The sequence below is a fragment of the Ctenopharyngodon idella genome, chromosome 7, assembly GCF_019924925.1.
Source record: "Ctenopharyngodon idella isolate HZGC_01 chromosome 7, HZGC01, whole genome shotgun sequence".
Taxonomy (NCBI): domain Eukaryota; kingdom Metazoa; phylum Chordata; class Actinopteri; order Cypriniformes; family Xenocyprididae; genus Ctenopharyngodon; species Ctenopharyngodon idella.
This window is the reverse complement of record NC_067226.1, coordinates 25,143,498-25,163,061: the sequence shown is the minus strand read 5'-3', so window position 1 is coordinate 25,163,061 and position 19,564 is coordinate 25,143,498. Positions and strand designations below refer to the sequence as shown.

General features: G+C 36.9%; 1 protein-coding gene across 1 annotated transcript; it reads left to right on the top strand.

The window, feature by feature from the left end:
• The first annotated feature begins 6,327 nt into the window (after positions 1 to 6,327).
• tkfc (triokinase/FMN cyclase) lies at positions 6,328 to 19,310 on the top strand. Its single transcript, XM_051899373.1, has 16 exons — positions 6,328 to 6,412; positions 6,602 to 6,791; positions 8,373 to 8,665; positions 8,753 to 8,831; positions 9,249 to 9,338; positions 11,434 to 11,468; positions 11,557 to 11,641; positions 11,711 to 11,800; positions 12,034 to 12,150; positions 12,241 to 12,357; positions 12,661 to 12,798; positions 12,917 to 13,023; positions 13,545 to 13,648; positions 13,808 to 13,841; positions 17,836 to 17,928; positions 18,020 to 19,310. The coding sequence occupies exons 1-16, from the start codon at positions 6,407 to 6,409 to the stop codon at positions 18,176 to 18,178; spliced, it is 1,737 nt and encodes a 578-aa protein (XP_051755333.1). The 5' UTR covers positions 6,328 to 6,406; the 3' UTR covers positions 18,179 to 19,310.
• The last annotated feature ends 254 nt before the right edge of the window (positions 19,311 to 19,564 follow it).

Genomic DNA, 19,564 nt, shown 5'->3' with positions numbered 1-19,564 from the left:
GCAATAAATTCTACTGTGTTATGTTATGAAAAATGTTGGTAATGCTAATGTGAATGTAAATCAAATCTTCGATTATATTGCTAATGCATAATGATCTTTATAATTAAAGAGATGAAAAAGTATATTGGGCTATGTTCACATATAGGCAGAACAAAATCTAATTATTAGACCTAACAGATCTAACTTAAATCTGTTTTGTTTTTGTAGTATGCACAGGAAAAACAAACACAGACTTTTATTAATCTTTATCAGTCTGAACAGGTATGGTTGCAGAAGCAAAGAGCAAAATTTATCACAAAATAAAGCTCTTCATGATGAAAAAAGATCTCCAACTGTATATTAGGCCCCATCCCTTCACAGTGTAATGAGTGAGAGCAAGAGAAGGGAGGCAGAGTGGGGGGCCAGGGTGAAGCCGGCAGAGCAGGAGACCACCACGATGGAGCTGATGGAGAAGGAGACCACCGCGATGGAGCTGATGGAGCAGGAGACCACCACGATGGAGCTGACGGAGCAGGAGACCACCACGATGGAGCTGACGGAGCAGGAGACCACCAAGGTGCAGCTGATGGAGCAGGAGACCACCACAGTGGAACTGATAGAGCAGGAGACTACCACACCAGAGCTGACGGAGCAGGAGACCACCACCACCACCAAAGTTTTATGAATCTTTTGTTTCGAATCAGTGGTTCGGAGCGTGTAAACTGCCAAAGTCACATGATTTCAGTAAACGAGGCTTTGTTAAATCATAAGTGTTTCAAATTTCAGTGGTCCACCACTGGGGGGGCGTGACTTTGGCAGTTTGATACGCGCTCCGAACCACTGATTTGAAACAAAAGATTCGTAAATCTTCTAAGCTTCATGAAGCAGTGTTTTGAAATTGTCCATCATTCAACATATATTGTTGAATAAAGTCATTATTTTGTTTTTTTGGTGCACAAAAAGTATTCTCGTCACTTCATAACATTAAGGTTGAACCACTGTAGTCACACGAACTGTTTTAAATACATCTTTAGTATCTTTCTGGGCATTGAAAGTGTTAATTGTCTTGCTGGCAATGCAGGCCTTACTGAGCCATCGGATTTTATCAAAAATATCTTAATTTGTTTTCCGAAGATGAATGAAAGTCTTACGGGTGTGGAACGACATGAGGGTGAGTAATAAATGACAGAATTTTCATTTTTGGATGAACTAACCCTTTAAATATGGCATTCAAAAGGTTGCAATATCAGTTCTCTTCACTTTTTATTTTGAGGTTTTAAAACTGTGAACACAAACTCAAATGAACACATGCTGTTAAAATGCTGCTTTTCATTATATATTTGCATATTTTCCTTTCATAATTCATATGAATGCAAACATATGTACCTTGGGGTGAAACTAATGTGAGAAGAGTTCCAGGAATAAAAACCACTCAGATGGCTATCTGTCCGATTAACATCAGGTCAGTGTAATTTATTGTTTCTATTTCTGTATTGTTCATTGTCACCACAGAAAAAAAAAAACAGGTGCTTTTTTTTGTTTGTTTTGTTTTTAGTTTTTTTTATTGTACCGTTGTATTATTTGTTGTTCTTCACATTCTTTAGACACACACATCTCGAAGAGAAAAATGAACAACACTGTCTCTAAGAACAAAACATCTTCTTTTGCGGTCACATGCACAGACTCTTTCCTAGCGTATTCAATTTCTGTAATAGCACTGGATTTCATTGTCTTCCTGCCCATTCAAATCTGGGTCCTCTGGCTGGGCACAAGTAACGTTAGAATAAGGGGACATCTGGCAGCCTCAGAAATCTTTACAATGAACCTATCTGCACTAGAGACTTTTGCGTCCATACTTTATTTTTTAGGTCCGGTTGCTTTTACTTTCAACTATCAAGAAACCATTCTCCTTGTTACGTTCTTTTCTGGAAGCTACCTGTTTGGACATCCCCTCGCGAACAGCTTGATTTGCTACATGGCCGTTGCTCATCCAGCGATGTACCACAACCCAGCCTTTGTGAAGCACAGATATTTTGGTGCAGGACTGGTCTGGCTGCTGATTGTAGCTTACGGATTAGTAGCTGTTTCCATCTATCCACAAAACACACTTGAAGTCTACATATTGTCCCTCACAATCAGCATCTTGGTGATCACTGCTTGTAGTCTAGGAGTGCTCAAAATCCTGCTGAGACCAAGTCCTGGTAAAACACAGAATGAAGGGATGCATCACCAGAAAAAGAGGGCATTTGTAATTATCACTGGCATTCTAGTTTGCATATCTGTTCCTTATGGCCTAGATATATTAATTTTCACCATTATCAATAAAATTCCTAATGATGCTTTTTGTGTGCTGGTGGGCATCAATATTTGGTTAATGCAACAAGGTAGTATGATACAGCCTCTTCTCTATCTGTCTAAGCATGGTATGTTTTCATGTATCAAAAAGTTTCTTATTAAAACAGCACAAAATGTTGGAGCCACGTCCTAATAAGTAGCGCAGCCGTGCAGAGAAGTGGCTCTCAGACAGAGATTCACGGTCAATTCTGCATTGGTTTTTGTAACCATCATCTCTCTTTATCATTTTCCTATCAAGACTGCTTTACAAGTATTGTTAAAAAAGGCAAAAAAGTCCAACAAAACAAATAAATTAACAGGAATTTCTTTAATTAATTGTATAAGAATTAAATGCATTTAATGCAAGCAGATTAAGTGAACAACAAAGCACATTTAACAAATGAAGCACAATAAAATTCTACTGAAAACATGAAAATATTGAGAATTCTAATGTTGTGTGAATGTAAATTGACTGCTTATTACTGTAATGATTCTGTTAATAATAAAGTGATGCTGTACTACATCTACATTTATTGAATTCTTCTATTATAATTATTATGCATGGGTTTTTATGATCTAAAAAAATAAGAGACTACATGTATTTGCACAAAGGAGGACAAAAATCGATTTAAAATGAAAGGAAGTGAGTGCAAAAAAAGTGTTAAAAATGGTGAAAAATTTTGTTGGAGCCATAGCCTTTTGAGCAGTCGCACAATAGTGTTTCAGGTGACCAGTTTGAGTCCGTTCATGTTGCTCTACTTAGACTGGCAGCCAAAAGTTTGGAATAATTTTTTAATGTTTTTGAAAGAGGTCTCTTATGCTCACCAATTTATTTGATCAAAAACATATAAACAGTAACATTGTGAAATATCATTACAAATTAAAATAAATTGTTTTCTTTTTGAATATATTTTAAAATTTTCAGCTTCATTACTGTAGTCTTCAGAGTCACATGATCCTTAAATTATTCTACTGATTTAGTGCACCATTATTATCAATTATTATTGATGCTGGTTCTTGATTATTATCAATGTTGAAAATGTTTTTTGCTTCTTAATATTTTTGTGGAAACTGGCACATTATTTTCAGGATTCTTTGATGAATAGAAAGTTCAAAAGAACGGCATTTATTTGAAATAAAATGAATTAGTTTAATGTGTCCTTGTTGAATTAAAGTATTAATTTCCATTTCTTAAAAATGATCTAATTCACCTCAAACCTTCAAATGGCAGTGTATACAAAAATATGAAGCAGAACAACTGTTTTAAACACTGATAATAATCAGAAATGTTTGTATAGCAGCAAATCAGCATATTAGAATGATTTCTGAAGGATCATGTGATACTGAAGATTGGAGAAATGATGCTGAAAATTCAGCTTTTGTTTAAATTACATTTTAAAATATATTAAAATAGAAAACAGTTATTTCCCAATATTACTTTTTCATCAAATGCAGCCGTGGTGAGCATAAGAGACTTCTTTAATAAACAATAAAAAATCTTAATTATTCCAAACGTTTTACCGTAAATGTAAATGCAAAAAAGTGACCAGTTAAGCACTTTACCTAATACATTCACAGTGTTAACTCAAAATTGATTTAAAAAAATGTCCATGGACACAATATTCGTCAACCTTATTGTCATTAACTAATTAGTGCAGCGTTTGTTTAAAGCCTAAGTGGATCATACACTGTAAACCCGAATAAGTTGGCAAGACTTAAGTTAAGAAATTCGAAGTTTAAGTAAGCAGAACTGGCATATTTTGTACTACTCATCCATTGTTCTAAACTTGAAATGTTTGTTTAACTTAAATTATCATGTAACCTGAATGTAAACATTTGTATTAGTGTAAAATTAGCTAGCTAACAAGCTAATTCAAAAAATGCTAACTTGCTAAATTGTTAACATGTTAACAATAGCATAGTATAGCACTTGCTGAATGAGTACAGCAATATAAAGCTTTTAATATACTTGCTCTCAAACCAAGCCGCATGCACTGCATGTTACCATGATGGCAACTCTCCAAAAACCCATATTAACAGAAACTGTTCTAAATTAGCATAACAAAACATGAATCATTAATAAATCTCCCACTTAACATTAATCTTGCACAAAAAAAAACATTATATAACACTTAATTTAGAACCATTGCACAACAACAACAAAAAAAAAAAAAAAAAAAAAAAAAACATTATATAACACTTAATTTAGAACCATTGCCACCAATAAGTCTCTACAATCAATTTAGCTCACAATGCGTTTGGGAAACTCAGCCCTGAGCAGTAAATATGTCATTTACAGTCAAATGCATGCAATATCAGTTCTCTGCACTTATTTTGAGGTTACTGTGAACACAAACTCAAATGAACACATGCTGTTAAAATGCTGATTTTCATTCCATATTTGCATATTTTCCTTTCATAATTCACACTTAGAGATACAGATGCAAAAATATGTGACATATGTGATGAAACCAGCGTGAGAGAATACACTGCTGGAACAACACTGGAAACACTCTGATCTGTCCAACATCAGGTCAGTGTAATTTACTGAATACATGTCTTGGTCACCACAGAGAATAACATGTGTTATCTTATTTTGTTTTTACATTGGAATGTATTTTCATTGCTACTATACCATTATTTGTTGTTCTTAATATCCTTTAGGTACTCTTGTGTATTTAACTTGAAGAGAAACATGAACAGCACTGTCTCCAAGAACCAAACTTCTTCTTTTGGGTTGGATTGCACTGACTCCAACCCAGGGTATTCACTTCAACTTTCTGTAATAGCACTGGACTTCATTGTCTTCCTGCCCATCCAAATCTGGGTCCTCTGGCTGGGCACAAGTAACGTTAGAATAAGGGGGCGTCTGGCAGCATCAGAAATCTTTACAATGAACCTATCTGCACTAGAGATTTTGGTGATAATACTTTATTCTGCTACTATGGTTGCTTTTGCCTTTAACTATCAATACGCAAAATTCCTTGCTATGTTCTTTTCTGGAAGCTACCTGGTTGGACGTCCCTTTATGAATAGTTTGATTTGTGTTGAACGCTACATGGCCGTTGCTCATCCAGCAACGTACCGCAACCCAGCTTTTGTGAAGCACAGATATTTTGGTGCAGGACTGGTCTGGCTGCTGACTGTAGCTTACGGAGTACTAGCTGTTTCCATCTATCCACAAAACACACTTGAAGTCTACATATCGTCCCTCACAATCAGCATCTTGGTGATCACTGCTTGTAGTCTAGGAGTGCTCAAAATCCTGCTGAGACCAAGTCCTGGTGAAACACAGAAAGAAGGGATGCACCGTCAGAAAAAGAGGGCATTTGTAATTATCACTGGCATTCTATTTTGGGTATCTGTTCCATATGGCCTGGATTTTTCTCTGTTAATTATGAAGAGAAAAATGACAGATTATACTTTTTGCCTGCTACTGGGCATCACTTTATGGATAATGCGACCAAGCAGTGTACTACAGTCCATTCTCTATCTGTCCAAGAAAAAGAAATTGCCATTCACTAGAAAAGGTTAACCATAAAAAATGCAGGGACCTGTATGTTTAATACAAATGTAGACCTTTGCAAAGTTTCCTCAAATAGGACTTTGTATTTGTTAGTTTTTTTGATTTGCTTGCAATAAGTAAACAGTTTGAGCGTGTTATTATATGTAACTGAAATGTATGCTTACTTATATTGCTGATGTAGTAAATTGTAAACATTTAATAATAAAGAGTTAGGGAAAAGTGGATATGAGTACTTTACTATATGAGTATATTATTAATTTGATGATTGTTTTGTTTCTACAAACATACACTAGTACAGAGCACAATATACATAGCAAACAGAATATTTGATCTGTAGCATACATCCATACAAAAATAAAAAAACAAGACTTAAGGGAGATTAAAACTCCTATTAAAACTTTTTTCTTAAATTGTTACTAAACAAAACAAAGATGTGAGTTCAAGACCTATATATTAAAAATATATAAATTGGAGACGAGTGCTTTTGATTTGGGGCGGGCTTTGTGACGTCATCGTCATAGACGCGTGTATGCGGAAGTGGTCAGAGGACGAAGGTCTGCAGGCGTGATGGAGGTAAGTAACGGTGTCTCCTGCAGGAATATTTCAACAAACAGTTACATGTTAATTGCGCAGAGCACATATATTAAAAATTTGTCTCTGTCATGATTTTGAAAAAGTGTGTAACGTAACTGTTGAGTAGTGACTGACTGAATAGAGACATGCGAAGGTTTGAAATGTATTATTTTTTTACGATTGGAGCAGGTGCGGAGTAAATTATTGAACTCGGTTGATAAGTGTGTGGACGAGGCTTTGGATGGTCTCGTCAGGAGTAACGGGGATCTGGTGCTGCTGCGGGGGCACAGAGTTGTGCTGCGGTCAGATCTGGAGAGCATTAAGGGAAAGGTAGCGCTCCTGTCCGGAGGAGGATCTGGCCATGAACCCGCACATGCAGGTAATGCATGATACATCAGCCCCTCCCCTATTCTGGCTCGCTCTCTCTTGCCCGTCTCTTTATCGCTGGCACAGAAACATGCTCATGCACTATTAGCGTTTATAGACCTTATGCGCCAGAGAAACAAACGCGCCGCCATCTTTATAATAGTGTCTTTGAACTTCCGCTTTTTGCGGTAGCTCCTATATTTCTATGGCATCGCTGTCAAAGAATAATTAGCTGGTGAAGTGGATTTACTTGTTGCAGAGTTAATGAAAGTTTCATGACCATTGTAATGTTTAAAGCAGACGTCTTAAAGGGTTAGTTCACCCAAAAATGAATATTCTGTCATTAATTACTCACCCTCATGTCGTTCCACACCCGTAAGACCTTTGTTCATCTTCGGAACACAAATTAAGATATTTTTGATAAAATCCGATGGCGCAGTGAGGCCTGCATCGCCAGCAATAACACGCCCTTTTTCAATGCCCATAAAGCTACTAAAAACATATTTAAAACAGTTCATGTGTCTACAGTGGTTCAACTTAAATATTATAAAGCGACGAGAATACTTCTTGTGCGCCAAAAATACCAAAATAGCGACTTTATTCCACAATATCTAGTGATGGGCGATTTCAAAACGCTGCTTCATGAAGCTTCAAAGCTTTATGAATCATTTGTTTCGAATCAGTGGTTCAGAGCGCCAAAATCCCATGATTTAGTAAATGAGGCTTCGTTATGTCATAAGTGTTTTGAAACTTCAATAGTTAACGTGATCCTGGCAGTTTGATATGCGCTCCGAATCACTGATTCAAAACCTATGATTCATTAAGCTTCATGAAGCAGTGTTTTGAAATTGCCCATCACTAGATATTGCTGAATAAAGTTGCTATTTTTTTTATTTTTGGCGCACAAAAAGTATTCTAGTCGTTTTATAATATTAAGGTTGAACCACTGTAGTCACATGAACTGTTTAAATATGTCTTTAGTAGCTTTCTGGGTATTGAAAAAGGGCGTGTTATTGCTGGCGATGCAGGCCTCACTGAGCCATCGGATTTTATCAAAAATATCTTAATTTGTGTTCCGAAGATGAACGAAGGTCTTACGGGTGTGGAACGACATGAGGGTGAGTAATAAATGACAGAATTTTCTTTTTTGGGTGAACTAACCCTTTAACAAATGTCAGTAGAACGGGAAGATTTTAAAATGATCAGTTCATTCATAAATACATAAGATCACTGTAGAAATACAAACCGGAAGACAAAAACAACGAGCACAGCGCAAAAAAGGGGCGGGGCTACGTAAGATCTATACTCCTCTAGAAAATACCATAAATACCATAGTTACTACGGTACTATTGTCATAACTGTATTTAAAAGGAAAAATCTTGATTTAGCTCTGTAAATTACACCCCAGACGTTTGAACGATAATGTACTTTTATGCATGTGGCAGATGCTTTTAGCAAATGTGACTCACATATGAACAGTTTAACAGTTCATTCATTTCCTGGGAATTGAACCTATGACCTTGGTGTTGCTAGTGCCATGCCGTACTTGAGCTTCAGAACTGTTTCACATTTGACAAGTCTCACTCTCATTCAGGTTACATTGGCATGGGGATGCTGTCTGGAGCTGTGGCGGGAGCTGTATTTGCGTCCCCTCCTCCAGGTAGTGTGCTGGCTGCCATTCTGACTCTGTGGAAGGGAGGCGCTTCAGGAGTCCTGCTCATCGTGAAGAACTACACGGGTGACCGTCTAAACTTTGGCATAGCTGTTGAACAGGCCAGATCACAGGGCGTCCTGGTGGACATTGTGATTGTGGCCGATGACTGCGCCTTCGCTCAGCCCAGCAAGGCCGGCAGGAGAGGCATTTGTGGAACTGTGTTCATTCATAAGGTACTATAATGAGCTTGACATGGCTATATTAATCAATTGCATTATCAAATCAAAATAAAAAAATAATAATAATAAATTTGTTTTTAGCTAGCTGGAGCTCTGGCAGAGAAAGGCTGTCCTTTGGATGAAATTGTTGCATGGGTGAACAAAGCAACAAAAAATATCGGTGAGAAAGACCAGCATAGTACCATTTGTGTTGTTATAGCTTAAAGCTACAATATGTAAGATTTTTGCAGTAAACTATCCAAAAACCACTAGGCCAGTGTTATATATTTTGTTCAGTGGAGTACGTACAATATTCCAAATGTTTCCAACTATTTGTAAATCGTGAGAAAATCATGATTTTAACCAAGGATATGGGACGTGTACGGAATTATTTATTGCTCTTAGTTAATGTTAATTTCAACATTTACTAATACATTATTAAAATCAAATGTATTTGTTAACATTAGTTAATGCACTGTGAACTCACATTAACAAACAATAAACAGCTGGATTAATTAATTAACTAATGGTAAAAATGAGACCTAAATGTAAAGTGTTAACAAAAAAATATATATTTTTTTTTATGGTGTTTTGACAGGCACATTGGGTGTTAGTCTGTCTCCATGCAGTGTGCCCGGATGCCTTCCAACTTTCCAGCTTCCACCAGGAGAGATGGAGCTGGGACTGGGTAGGACTGGGTGTGTGTGTGTGTATGTGTGTGTGTGTGTGTATGTAATATATATATATATATATATATATATATAATATATACAGGTGCTGGTCATATAATTAGAATATCGTGAAAAAGTTCATTTTTTTTATTGTAAATTATTTTAAAAAATGAAATTTTCATATATTCTAGATTCCCTACATGTAAAGTAAAACATTTCAAAAGTTTTTTTTTGTAAATTTGTTGATTAGAGCGTACAGCTAATGAAAGTCCAAAATCCAGTATCTCAAAATATTAGAATATTTACATTTGAGTTTCATTAAATGACCATCCCTACAGTATAAAATCCGGGTATCTTTTGTTTTTTGAAACCACACTAATGGGGAAGACTGCTGACTTGGCAATGGTCCAGGAGACAATCATTGACACCCTCCACAAAGAGAGTAAGTCACAGAAGGTCATTACTGAATGGGGTGGCTGTTTACAGAGTGAAATATCAAAGCATATTAAATGCAAAGTTGACTGGAAGGAAGAAATTGGGTAGGCAAAGGTGCACAAGCAACAGGGATGACCGCAAGCTTGACAATACTGTCAAGTAAAGCCGATTCAAACACTTGGGAGAGCTTCACAATGAGTAGAATGAAGCCGGAGTCAGCACATCAAGAGTCACCACACTCAGACATCTTCAGGAAAAGGACTACCAAGCCACTTCTGAACCAGAGACAATGTCAGAAGCATCTTACCTGGGCTAAGGAGAAAAAGAACTGGACAGTGAACAGTGGTCGAAAGTCCTCTTTTCAGATAAAAGTAAATTTTGCATTTCATGTTGAAATCATGGTCCCAGAGTCTGAAGGAAGACTGGAGAGGCACAGAATCCAAACTGCTTGAAGTCTAGTGTGAAGTTTCTGAAGTCAATAATGATTTGGGGGGGGGGGCCGTGACGTCTGCTGGTGTTGGTCCATTGTGTTTTATCAAGTGCAAAGTCAATGCAGCCATCTTCCAGGAGATTTTGAAGCACTTTATGCTTCCATCTGCTGACAAGCTTTATGGAGATGCTGATTTCCTTTTCCAGCAGGACTTTAGCACCTGCCCACAGTGCAAAAACCACTTCCAAGTGGTTTGCTGACCATGATATTACTGTGCTTTATTGGCCAGCCAATATGCCTGACCTGAATCTATGGGATATTTTCAAGAGAAAGATGAGAAACAGTCGATCCAACAATATACAGATGATCTGAAGGCTCAATAGTGCCTCAGCAGTGCCACAGGCTGATCACTTCCATGCCACACTTCACTGATGCAGTAATTTGTGCTAGGAGCAAGTCATTTGCTGTAATATGTCCTGCCGATCAAGTATTGAGTGCACAAAAGAACATACTTTAAAGAACTTTAACTTTTCTGTTTTGCAAATCCATTTTTTGATTGATCTTAGGAAATATTCTAATATTTTAAAATACTGGATTTTGGACTTTCATGAGCTGTACGCTCTAATCATCAAAATTTAAAAAAAAAAACTTTTGAAATGTTTTACTTTACATGTAGGGAATCTAGAATATATGAAAGTTTCATTTTTAAAAATAATTTATAATAAAAAAATGAACTTTTTGATGATATTCTAATTATATGACCAGCACCTGTGTGTGTGTGTGTGTGTGTGTGTATATATATATATATATATATATATATATATATAATTTATTTAACAAAATTACAGTAAAAACAGTAGTATTATTACAATTTAAAACAACTATTTTCTATATGAAAATGTAATTTATTCCTGTGATGGAAACGGTGAATTTCAGCATTATATTGGTGCTCAAGAAACTTTTCTGATTATTATCAATGTTAAAAAAAAGTTGTACTGCTTAATATTTTGTTGCTTAATGTGATACATTTTTTTTTAATAGAAAGTTCAAAAGCATTTATTTATTTATTTAAACAGAAATTATTTTAAATTAGAAATCTTTTGTAACATTATAAATGTCACTTTTGATTAATTTCATGTGTCAGTTTCTTGAAAAAAATCTTACTGATTCCAAATGTTTGAACAATAGTGTATTAATATATATTATATTTATATATTAAAATTTATACTGTATATTTATTTGTATAGGGATCCATGGAGAACCCGGTATTAAGAGATCAAAAGTGAGTCTTTTCAACATGCCGATCATCCAATCCTACAATAAAGAGCAATGTATGGTCCTTTGAGATTGACAGTTTTGAGTGTTTTTAGGTGGCCTCAGCTGATGAAGTTGTGAAGACTATAATAAATCACATGACTGATTCCTCAAACAAATCACATCTGCCGCTGAAGTCAGGTATGATGTGTAACAGGGTTGAATCTGAAGGTTTACATGAATGTATTCAAACATGTATTTCTCTAACAGGAGACAAGGTGGTGCTGTGCGTGAATAATCTTGGTGGTCTCTCATGTTTGGAAATGGCTGTGGTTTCCAAAGCAGCTGTACATTGCCTAGGTGAGACTCAAGTAGCACAACACTATTTAACATTCAGCTTACATCTTTGTTTTTTTTTTTTTTTTTTTTTTTTACAACTTACAACTCATTCAACTTTCTTTCCTTTTTTTTTTTTTTTGCAAGAAGAAAATAAATGATCATGTTATATGCTAATATTTGTAGTTCATTATACTCTTAAGAAATTAAATGTCTTCAACTGGTGTTTGTTTCTGATTCGATTCGCTCCTTTTCAGAGGAGCGTGGTGTGCTGGTTGTCAGGGTGATGTCGGGATCATTCATGACATCACTGGAGATGGCGGGAATGTCTCTTTCTTTAATGAAGGTTGATGAAGAGATGCTCAGACTGTTTGGTGAGTTGGCTTTAAATCCAATTTTACACACATACTTGCCTATATATGAAGTGCAGAGTATGTGAAGTGTCACTGATTTGTCTTTCTCAGATGCTAAAACCACAGCCCCAGCCTGGCCAAACCTCAGCACGACCTCTCTGAGTGGGAGGAACCTGTTCATGGAACCTGCAGAAAAACCTGCCGCAGCTTCAGATAAATATAATGACGGTAAATTTAAAATTTAAAGTAGCTGTTTTCTATTTTAATATATTTTAAAATGTAATTTATTCCTGTGATGATAAAGATAATTCAGGATTCTTTGATGAATAGAAAATTCAAAAGAACAGCACTGAAATAGAAATATTTTGTAACATTATAAATGTCTATATTGTCACTTTTGATCAATTTAATGTATCTTTGCTGAAAGTATTAATAAATCTTACTTGAAAAAATATTACTTAAACTTGAACGGTATTGTATATTTACTGAAATACTAAAGCACTTGATGAACACACTGATACTGCTTCACAGGCTCGCTTTCCTCCGTCATTCGCTTGGTTTTGGAGTCAGTGTGCAAGATCCTCCTGCAGCGCCAAGAGGAACTCAATGCTTTGGACCGCGCAGCAGGGGATGGAGATTGTGGGAGCACACATGCTCTTGCAGCTAATGGTAAAACTTTTTCAACATTCTAACAATGCACATATTATTTAAACCAACATATTACTTAATTTTATGTTAAAAAATAATGCTGTTAAAATGTTTTTCTTCACAATGTCATCTACTTCAGCCATTCAGGAGTGGCTCCAGACCAGTAGAATCCCTGGCAACCTTGGCCAGCTTCTTGCAGATCTGGCTCTGTTGGTCCAGGATAGGATGGGAGGATCATCAGGGGCGGTATGTGCATTTACATCAGGTTCAGACACTTGACGCCCTAAACCAATGCTTGAGCTGATAAATTACTTTATAGGACCCGTTCACACCAAGAACAATAACTATATTAGCGTCCACACCAGCAGACAATATCGCACTGTTTATTCTAAGCACTCGCTGCAGTTAAGTCATCCGTCGCTTTAAATGCTCAAGCTCTTTAAAGTCGGGTGGATTCTGATTGGCTGTCAGTGTTTTTATCACTCAGGCCTTAAGGGTGTTCACACTTTTAGTTCGTTTCTCTTGGATTGTTTGGTCCGGGACCGAGACCCACCTTTTATCGATCCACTTGTTTGGTGTTCACCAGGGTTTCGAATAGCAGCGTTTAAACTTTTTCAGATGAACCGCACTAGCAGAGCAATTGCACCAGAGTTTGTTTTAATCGAACCAAACGTGCCAAGTGTGAACACACCCTAACTATTTGAAAACAAAATGATTATGAATTTCTCATGAAATGATCAATTGATCCGTTATCTTTTTCTCCCCAGTTATATTGCTTGTTTTTGTCCGCGGCTGCCCCTCATCTCAAACAAAACTGTGATGGTGCTGCTTGGGCCAAGGCATTGCATGCTGGGACAGAGGCCATGAAGAGGTCAGTGACACCAGTATTAGATGAACACATTCTGAATTGTTTTTCTTTATACTTGAGTATTCTCAGTATATTCGAAGTTGCCAAGTTTACAGTTTGGCACAGTGTGTAAAGTATAAAGATGTGTGTCATTTTATTGCAAATGTATTCCTTTTCTGACAGATATGGAGGTGCTGAACCAGGAGATCGGACCATGGTATGATTGAGAGAGAAATTAAGAGTCAAATTATAGTTGTAGTCATTGTTGTACACAAATTGGTAATCTCTGTTCTTTAATTAGTAAATAGTAAATGCAGATTAGCTTGTAAGACCCACCCAACAGGCCCAACGGCGGTTTTCCCATAGAATGGGGAAGGTTTCTTGCGCGTTCGGTCTTTTCAGTGTGCCAAGGTAGTCTAATTCCAATTAAACTCTTATCTGACTCCATTTTAATATGACCTCAAATTTAGGTTGGAATGACAATTGATTATTGACCATTTATATTTATAATTTATCTAGACATTTGAATATTCTGTTTAACTCTTTACTCTTATTGTACTCGTTCATTTCGGTTCTCAGAGTCGCACAGGGTCCTCGCACTGGCCATTTATTTATTATGTGGGCCCACGATCACAAACTAGCCAGTCTTGGTGACTAGACAGAGGTAATTGATTATACTGTTTAGAAGGCCGCTTTCATGCTTGCTCGATCTAAAAGTATTTTGTTTAGTCCCCATAGATCTGTATACACTAAAGTAACACTACAGTGGGTACGGAAAGTATTCAGACCCCCTTAAATTTTTTACTCTTTGTTATATTGCAGCCATTTGCTAAAATCATTTAAGTTCATTTTTTTTTCCTCATTAATGTACACACAGCACCCCATATTGACAGAAAAACACAGAATTGTTGACATTTTTGCAGATTTATTAAAAAAGAAAAACTGAAATATCACATGGTCCTAAGTATTCAGACCCTTTGCTCAGTATTTAGTAGAAGCACCCTTTTGATCTAATACAGCCATGAGTCTTTTTGGGAAAGATGCAACATGTTTTTCACACCTGGATTTGGGGATCCTCTGCCATTCCTCCTTGCAGATCCTCTCCAGTTCTGTCAGGTTGGATGGTAAACGTTGGTGGACAGCCATTTTTAGGTCTCTCCAGAGATGCTCAATTGGGTTTAAGTCAGGGCTCTGGCTGGGCCATTCAAGAACAGTCACAGAGTTGTTGTGAAGCCACTCCTTCGTTATTTTAGCTGTGTGCTTAGGGTCATTGTCTTGTTGGAAGGTAAACCTTCGGCCCAGTCTGAGGTCCTGAGCACTCTGGAGAAGGTTTTCGTCCAGGACATCCCTGTACTTGGCCGCATTCATCTTTCCCTCAATTGCAACAAGTCGTCCTGTCCCTGCAGCTGAAAAACACCCCCACAGCATGATGCTACCACCACCATGCTTCACTGTTGGGACTGTATTGGACAGGTGATGAGCAGTGCCTGGTTTTCTCCACACATACCGCTTAGAATTGAGGCCAAAAAGTTCTATCTTGGTCTCATCAGACCAGAGAATCTTATTTCTCACCATCTTGGAGTCCTTCAGGTGTTTTTTCATGTGTCTTGCACTGAGGAGAGGCTTCCGTCGGGCCACTCTGCCATAAAGCCCTGACTGGTGGAGGGCTGCAGTGATGGTTGACTTTCTACAACTTTCTCCCATCTCCCGACTGCATCTCTGGAGCTCAGCCACAGGGATCTTTGGGTTCTTCTTTACCTCTCTCACCAAGGCTCTTCTCCCCCGATAGCTCAGTTTGGCCGGACGGCCAGCTCTAGGAAGGGTTCTGGTCATCCCAAACTTCTTCCATTTAAGGATTATGGAGGCCACTGTGCTCTTAGGAACCTTAAGTGCAGCAGAAATTTTTTTGTAACCTCGGCCAGATCTGTGCCTTGCCACAATTCTGTCTCTGAGCTCTTCAGGCAGTTCCTTTGACCTCATGATCCTCATTTGCTCTGACATGCACTGTGAGCTGTAAGGTCTTATATAGACAGGTGTGTGGCATTCCTAATCAAGTCCAATCAGTATAATCAAACACAGCTGGACTCAAATGAAGGTGTAGAACCATCTCAAGGATGATCAGAAGAAATGGACAGCACCTGAGTTAAATATATGAGTGTCACAGCAAAGGGTCTGAATACTTAGGACCATGTGACATTTCAGTTTTTCTTTTTTAATAAATCTGCAAAAATGTCAACAATTCTGTGTTTTTCTATCAATATGGGGTGCTGTGTGTACATTAATGAGGAAAAAAAAATTTACTTAAATGATTTTAGCAAATGGCTGCAATATAACAGAGTGAAAAATTTAAGGGGGTGTGAATACTTTCCGTACCCACTGTATCTCTAATCAACCACTACTACAGATAAGCTGACCAATATTACTCTGATAGTATCTTTGGTTTGGTTATGTCATGGTTTCCCATGTACACTTACCTCTGTTTAATGTAATGATACTCTAGTTAAGGCTCACCCTATTTAGGTTGGTCGATCAACATTTTGTTGTCCTAAACGGAAATTCCCTTTTCAGCCTTTACAGTCTAAGTACACTTGAACTAATGCCAAGCGTTAGCTGGAGCTCTAAAATCTCAGTTGGCGTGCCCCTATGCTCCACTCAACTGGACTTTAGTCTGGTACTAACCTGAGACAGATTTGCGGTAACAGTGGATACATTGTAATCTACTGAAGTCAATAATTTCAGAGTAAGTCAGAATAAAATCAAATGTAACAATTTATTAGTCAGGTAAATGTATCATGCCAATTACATAATCAATTCAAAGATGATCAATACAACACATCAAATGCTCAGAAATAGAGTAAAAGATGAATACCTGACATTAGAAAAATGCACATTGCTGAGTGTCTTGGACATTCAGCAATGTGGGCTTATCTGACTACAGAATCGCGCAGAGCCTTTTGCAACATTTCTTTAAATACTCAGACCAAGACAAAACATCCCCCAATGTGGGGCATGAACTTACAATCAGAATTTGCATTGACTAGTGTCACAGACCTAGGGAGTTTGCACCTTGTTGGGGAACAGGAGGTAGTTTGGATGAAGGACCCTGGGAAAGGGGCACACCCACGATTGCAACCAAAGTATCTCTAAACTCTTAAAACCTTTAATACCTTTTGGTTTACTTCCATGTAGACGAGACCATTGTACCAGTCGCATTGAGACATTTCAAACGATACCAAACATGTATAGCATTCTGTGATGATTGTTCACATTAAACCATACAGATTTTGGGTGAATTTCAGGTCATCTCTGCATGTAGAGAGAAGAGATGGGGGAAGAGGGGGTGAAGGAAAGGAAATGTAGATTAAGGCAGGTGTGATAGACTCAGTGTGATTGCGTCTCGGATGGGGATGCTAATTTCGCAAGAGAGAGTCCAAATGTTAATTTCCTTTGTTTTCTCAAAGAGTAGCCCTCTCTTGGTCCAGATAGTCCAGCATCAGTCTTACAAGCTAATATATGCATGAATTACACTAGCGTTCAAAAGTTTGGGAAAAAGTCTCTTATGCTCATCAAGGCTGCATTTATTTGACCAAAATTAAAAACAGTAAAATTGTAAAATTTTTGTGATTTTTAAATAACTCTGTTTTTATTTGAATATATTTTAAAATGTAATTCTTTCCTGTGATGCAAAGCTGAATTTTCAGCATCATTACGCTAGTCTTCAGTCACATGATCCTTCATAAATCATTCTAATATGCTGATTTGCTACTCAAGAAGCACTTCTTATTATTATCAATGTTGAAATCAGTTGTGCTACTCAATATTTTTGTGGAAGCTGTGATATTTATTTGAAATATGAATTCTTTTGTAAAATTTTAAATGTCTTTACTGTCACTTTTGACCAATTTAATGCATCCTTGCTGAATAAAAGTATTAATTTCTTTCATAAATAAATAAATAAACTTACCTTTTATACATTAGTGTAGTTCCCTGTTTACCTGAATAGTTTATTGAATGTACATGAACAGTATTTTGGATAAATATATAAATTGACAAACACCACTATTTATTTCCATTTATATCAATGATGGATCTGCTTGAACAGTGTTTTTGAAATAATTAACCTGCAAGTCTTATCTTTGGACCTTCATTAAATCCAATCTTTTAATATTGGCAAATCATTGATAAAACTGACCTTATGTGTTATCTTTCAGCTTGATGCCCTATGCCCTGCTGTAGAGGAGTTGATGAAACTTTCCACAGCACCTCCTGATGGTCACATGGCTATACTACAAGCAGCAGTGGAGGTATGGACTGTCACTTAGGCAATTTTTTTTCTTTTGCAGTTTTCTCAATTTCTTGCATCTATAATATTAGCCTCATGCCTATCTGTTACAGAAAGCAGATTTAGGAGCGGAATCTACCCGCAGTCTCACTGCAAAAGCTGGACGTGCCAGTTACGTTGCATCTGAACATCTGACCCAGCCTGACCCCGGTGCAGTGGCGGTAGCCGCCATTCTGAAGGCCATACTCCATTCTTTAAAGGAAGAGAGTTAAAGAAGCTCACCAACATTATGCAGATTACTAAAGTTCCCCTATTATGCTATTTTAAAGGTTCCAAATTTTTTTTTTGGAGGTCTCCTACAATAGATTTACATGCATCCAAGGTAATAAAAAAAACCTAAAAAAAAAAAACTTTAATTTTCTCATAATATACACATATGCACATGACCTAATTTCTCAAAGAGGATTCTGTCTCTCTAAACCCCTCCTTTCTGAGAGCCTACTCTTCTCTGATTGGTCAGATGGTCCAGTCTGTTGTGATTGGTCTACGGCTTACAGAGCAGGTGTCAGAAACTAAACGCCCATTACCATATAAATTTCAGCTGCGGAGGCTTCTTAAAGCACTTGATAAACAGTGATACGAACGATGGTTTTTCCATATACAGTGAGACTAATTGCTGACGACTAGTTTCAGCAGTTCAGAATCGATTCTTTATTTTAGGAGACAATAACTTTATTTGTTGTGCAGTTTGATCTTTAAAACTTTGCACTTTACATTACCTATATTACACACTGCATGAAAGGTAATATTCGAAAAAGCATAATAGGGGCACTTTAAGGAACCGTAAAGCAAAAGGTTATAAACAAAACACAAGAGTTTGCTAGCAATGATTTTTGCAGGTCTTTAAGATGCTGTGTTTGATTTTTAAAAACATTAAAATACTTTCTCTGATCCCAGTAGGTTGATCCCTGAAGAGTGTAAAAACTCACAGCTCTGCTGCGTTTTCAACATTCAACTTTGTTCGACCAACATAGCAATACTGGCTCAATCATTTGTGTGGGTTTGGTCCAAGAAACCTGTTTAAAACAAGTCATTATTTGTGTATTGCAATTTGGTGCCGCTTACTTCAGCTTTAACTCTTCAGTTTTAATGAAAATAATGGAAATACTGAATAAATAATTCATCAATACACTGCCAATAATGAAACAATAAAAGTGACCAAGACCAAACATTGTTAAAATGAGAGGGCTTTTGTAGTTGAATTGTTCTTGTTTACTGTTGTAAACAATTATGGCAATTTCAGTATTGTAAAATGAATGAATGTAACTAATAAAAACTGCTATATTTTAATCTGTGATTACATTATTTTGAATAATCAAAAATAAAATGTTCTGTCACCATTTACTCACCCTCATTTCATTCCAAACCAGTATAACTTTTTCTCTGTGGAATATAAATAAAGACAGATTTTTTATTTTTATTTATTTTTTTATTTTTTTTTTTTGAGTGAACTATCCCTTTAATATGATGATAATGCATTTATTGTAATGTTTTCCCCCTGCATGTTAAGTATTATGTGCTCACAATACCCACACACCCCCATGAAACACGTCTATACAGGGAATTTGTCAATTCCGTTTTGTGCCTTGAGCGATATT

What these genes read in the sequence shown, in the direction of transcription:
- tkfc (XM_051899373.1), top strand. An exon ending in AGCAGCTGTACATTGCCTAG is followed by an intron (nt 11,801 to 12,033) that starts GTGAGACTCAAG and finishes GCTCCTTTTCAG; the next exon opens with AGGAGCGTGGTGTGCTGGTT. An exon ending in GGGACAGAGGCCATGAAGAG is followed by an intron (nt 13,649 to 13,807) that starts GTCAGTGACACC and finishes CTTTTCTGACAG; the next exon opens with ATATGGAGGTGCTGAACCAG.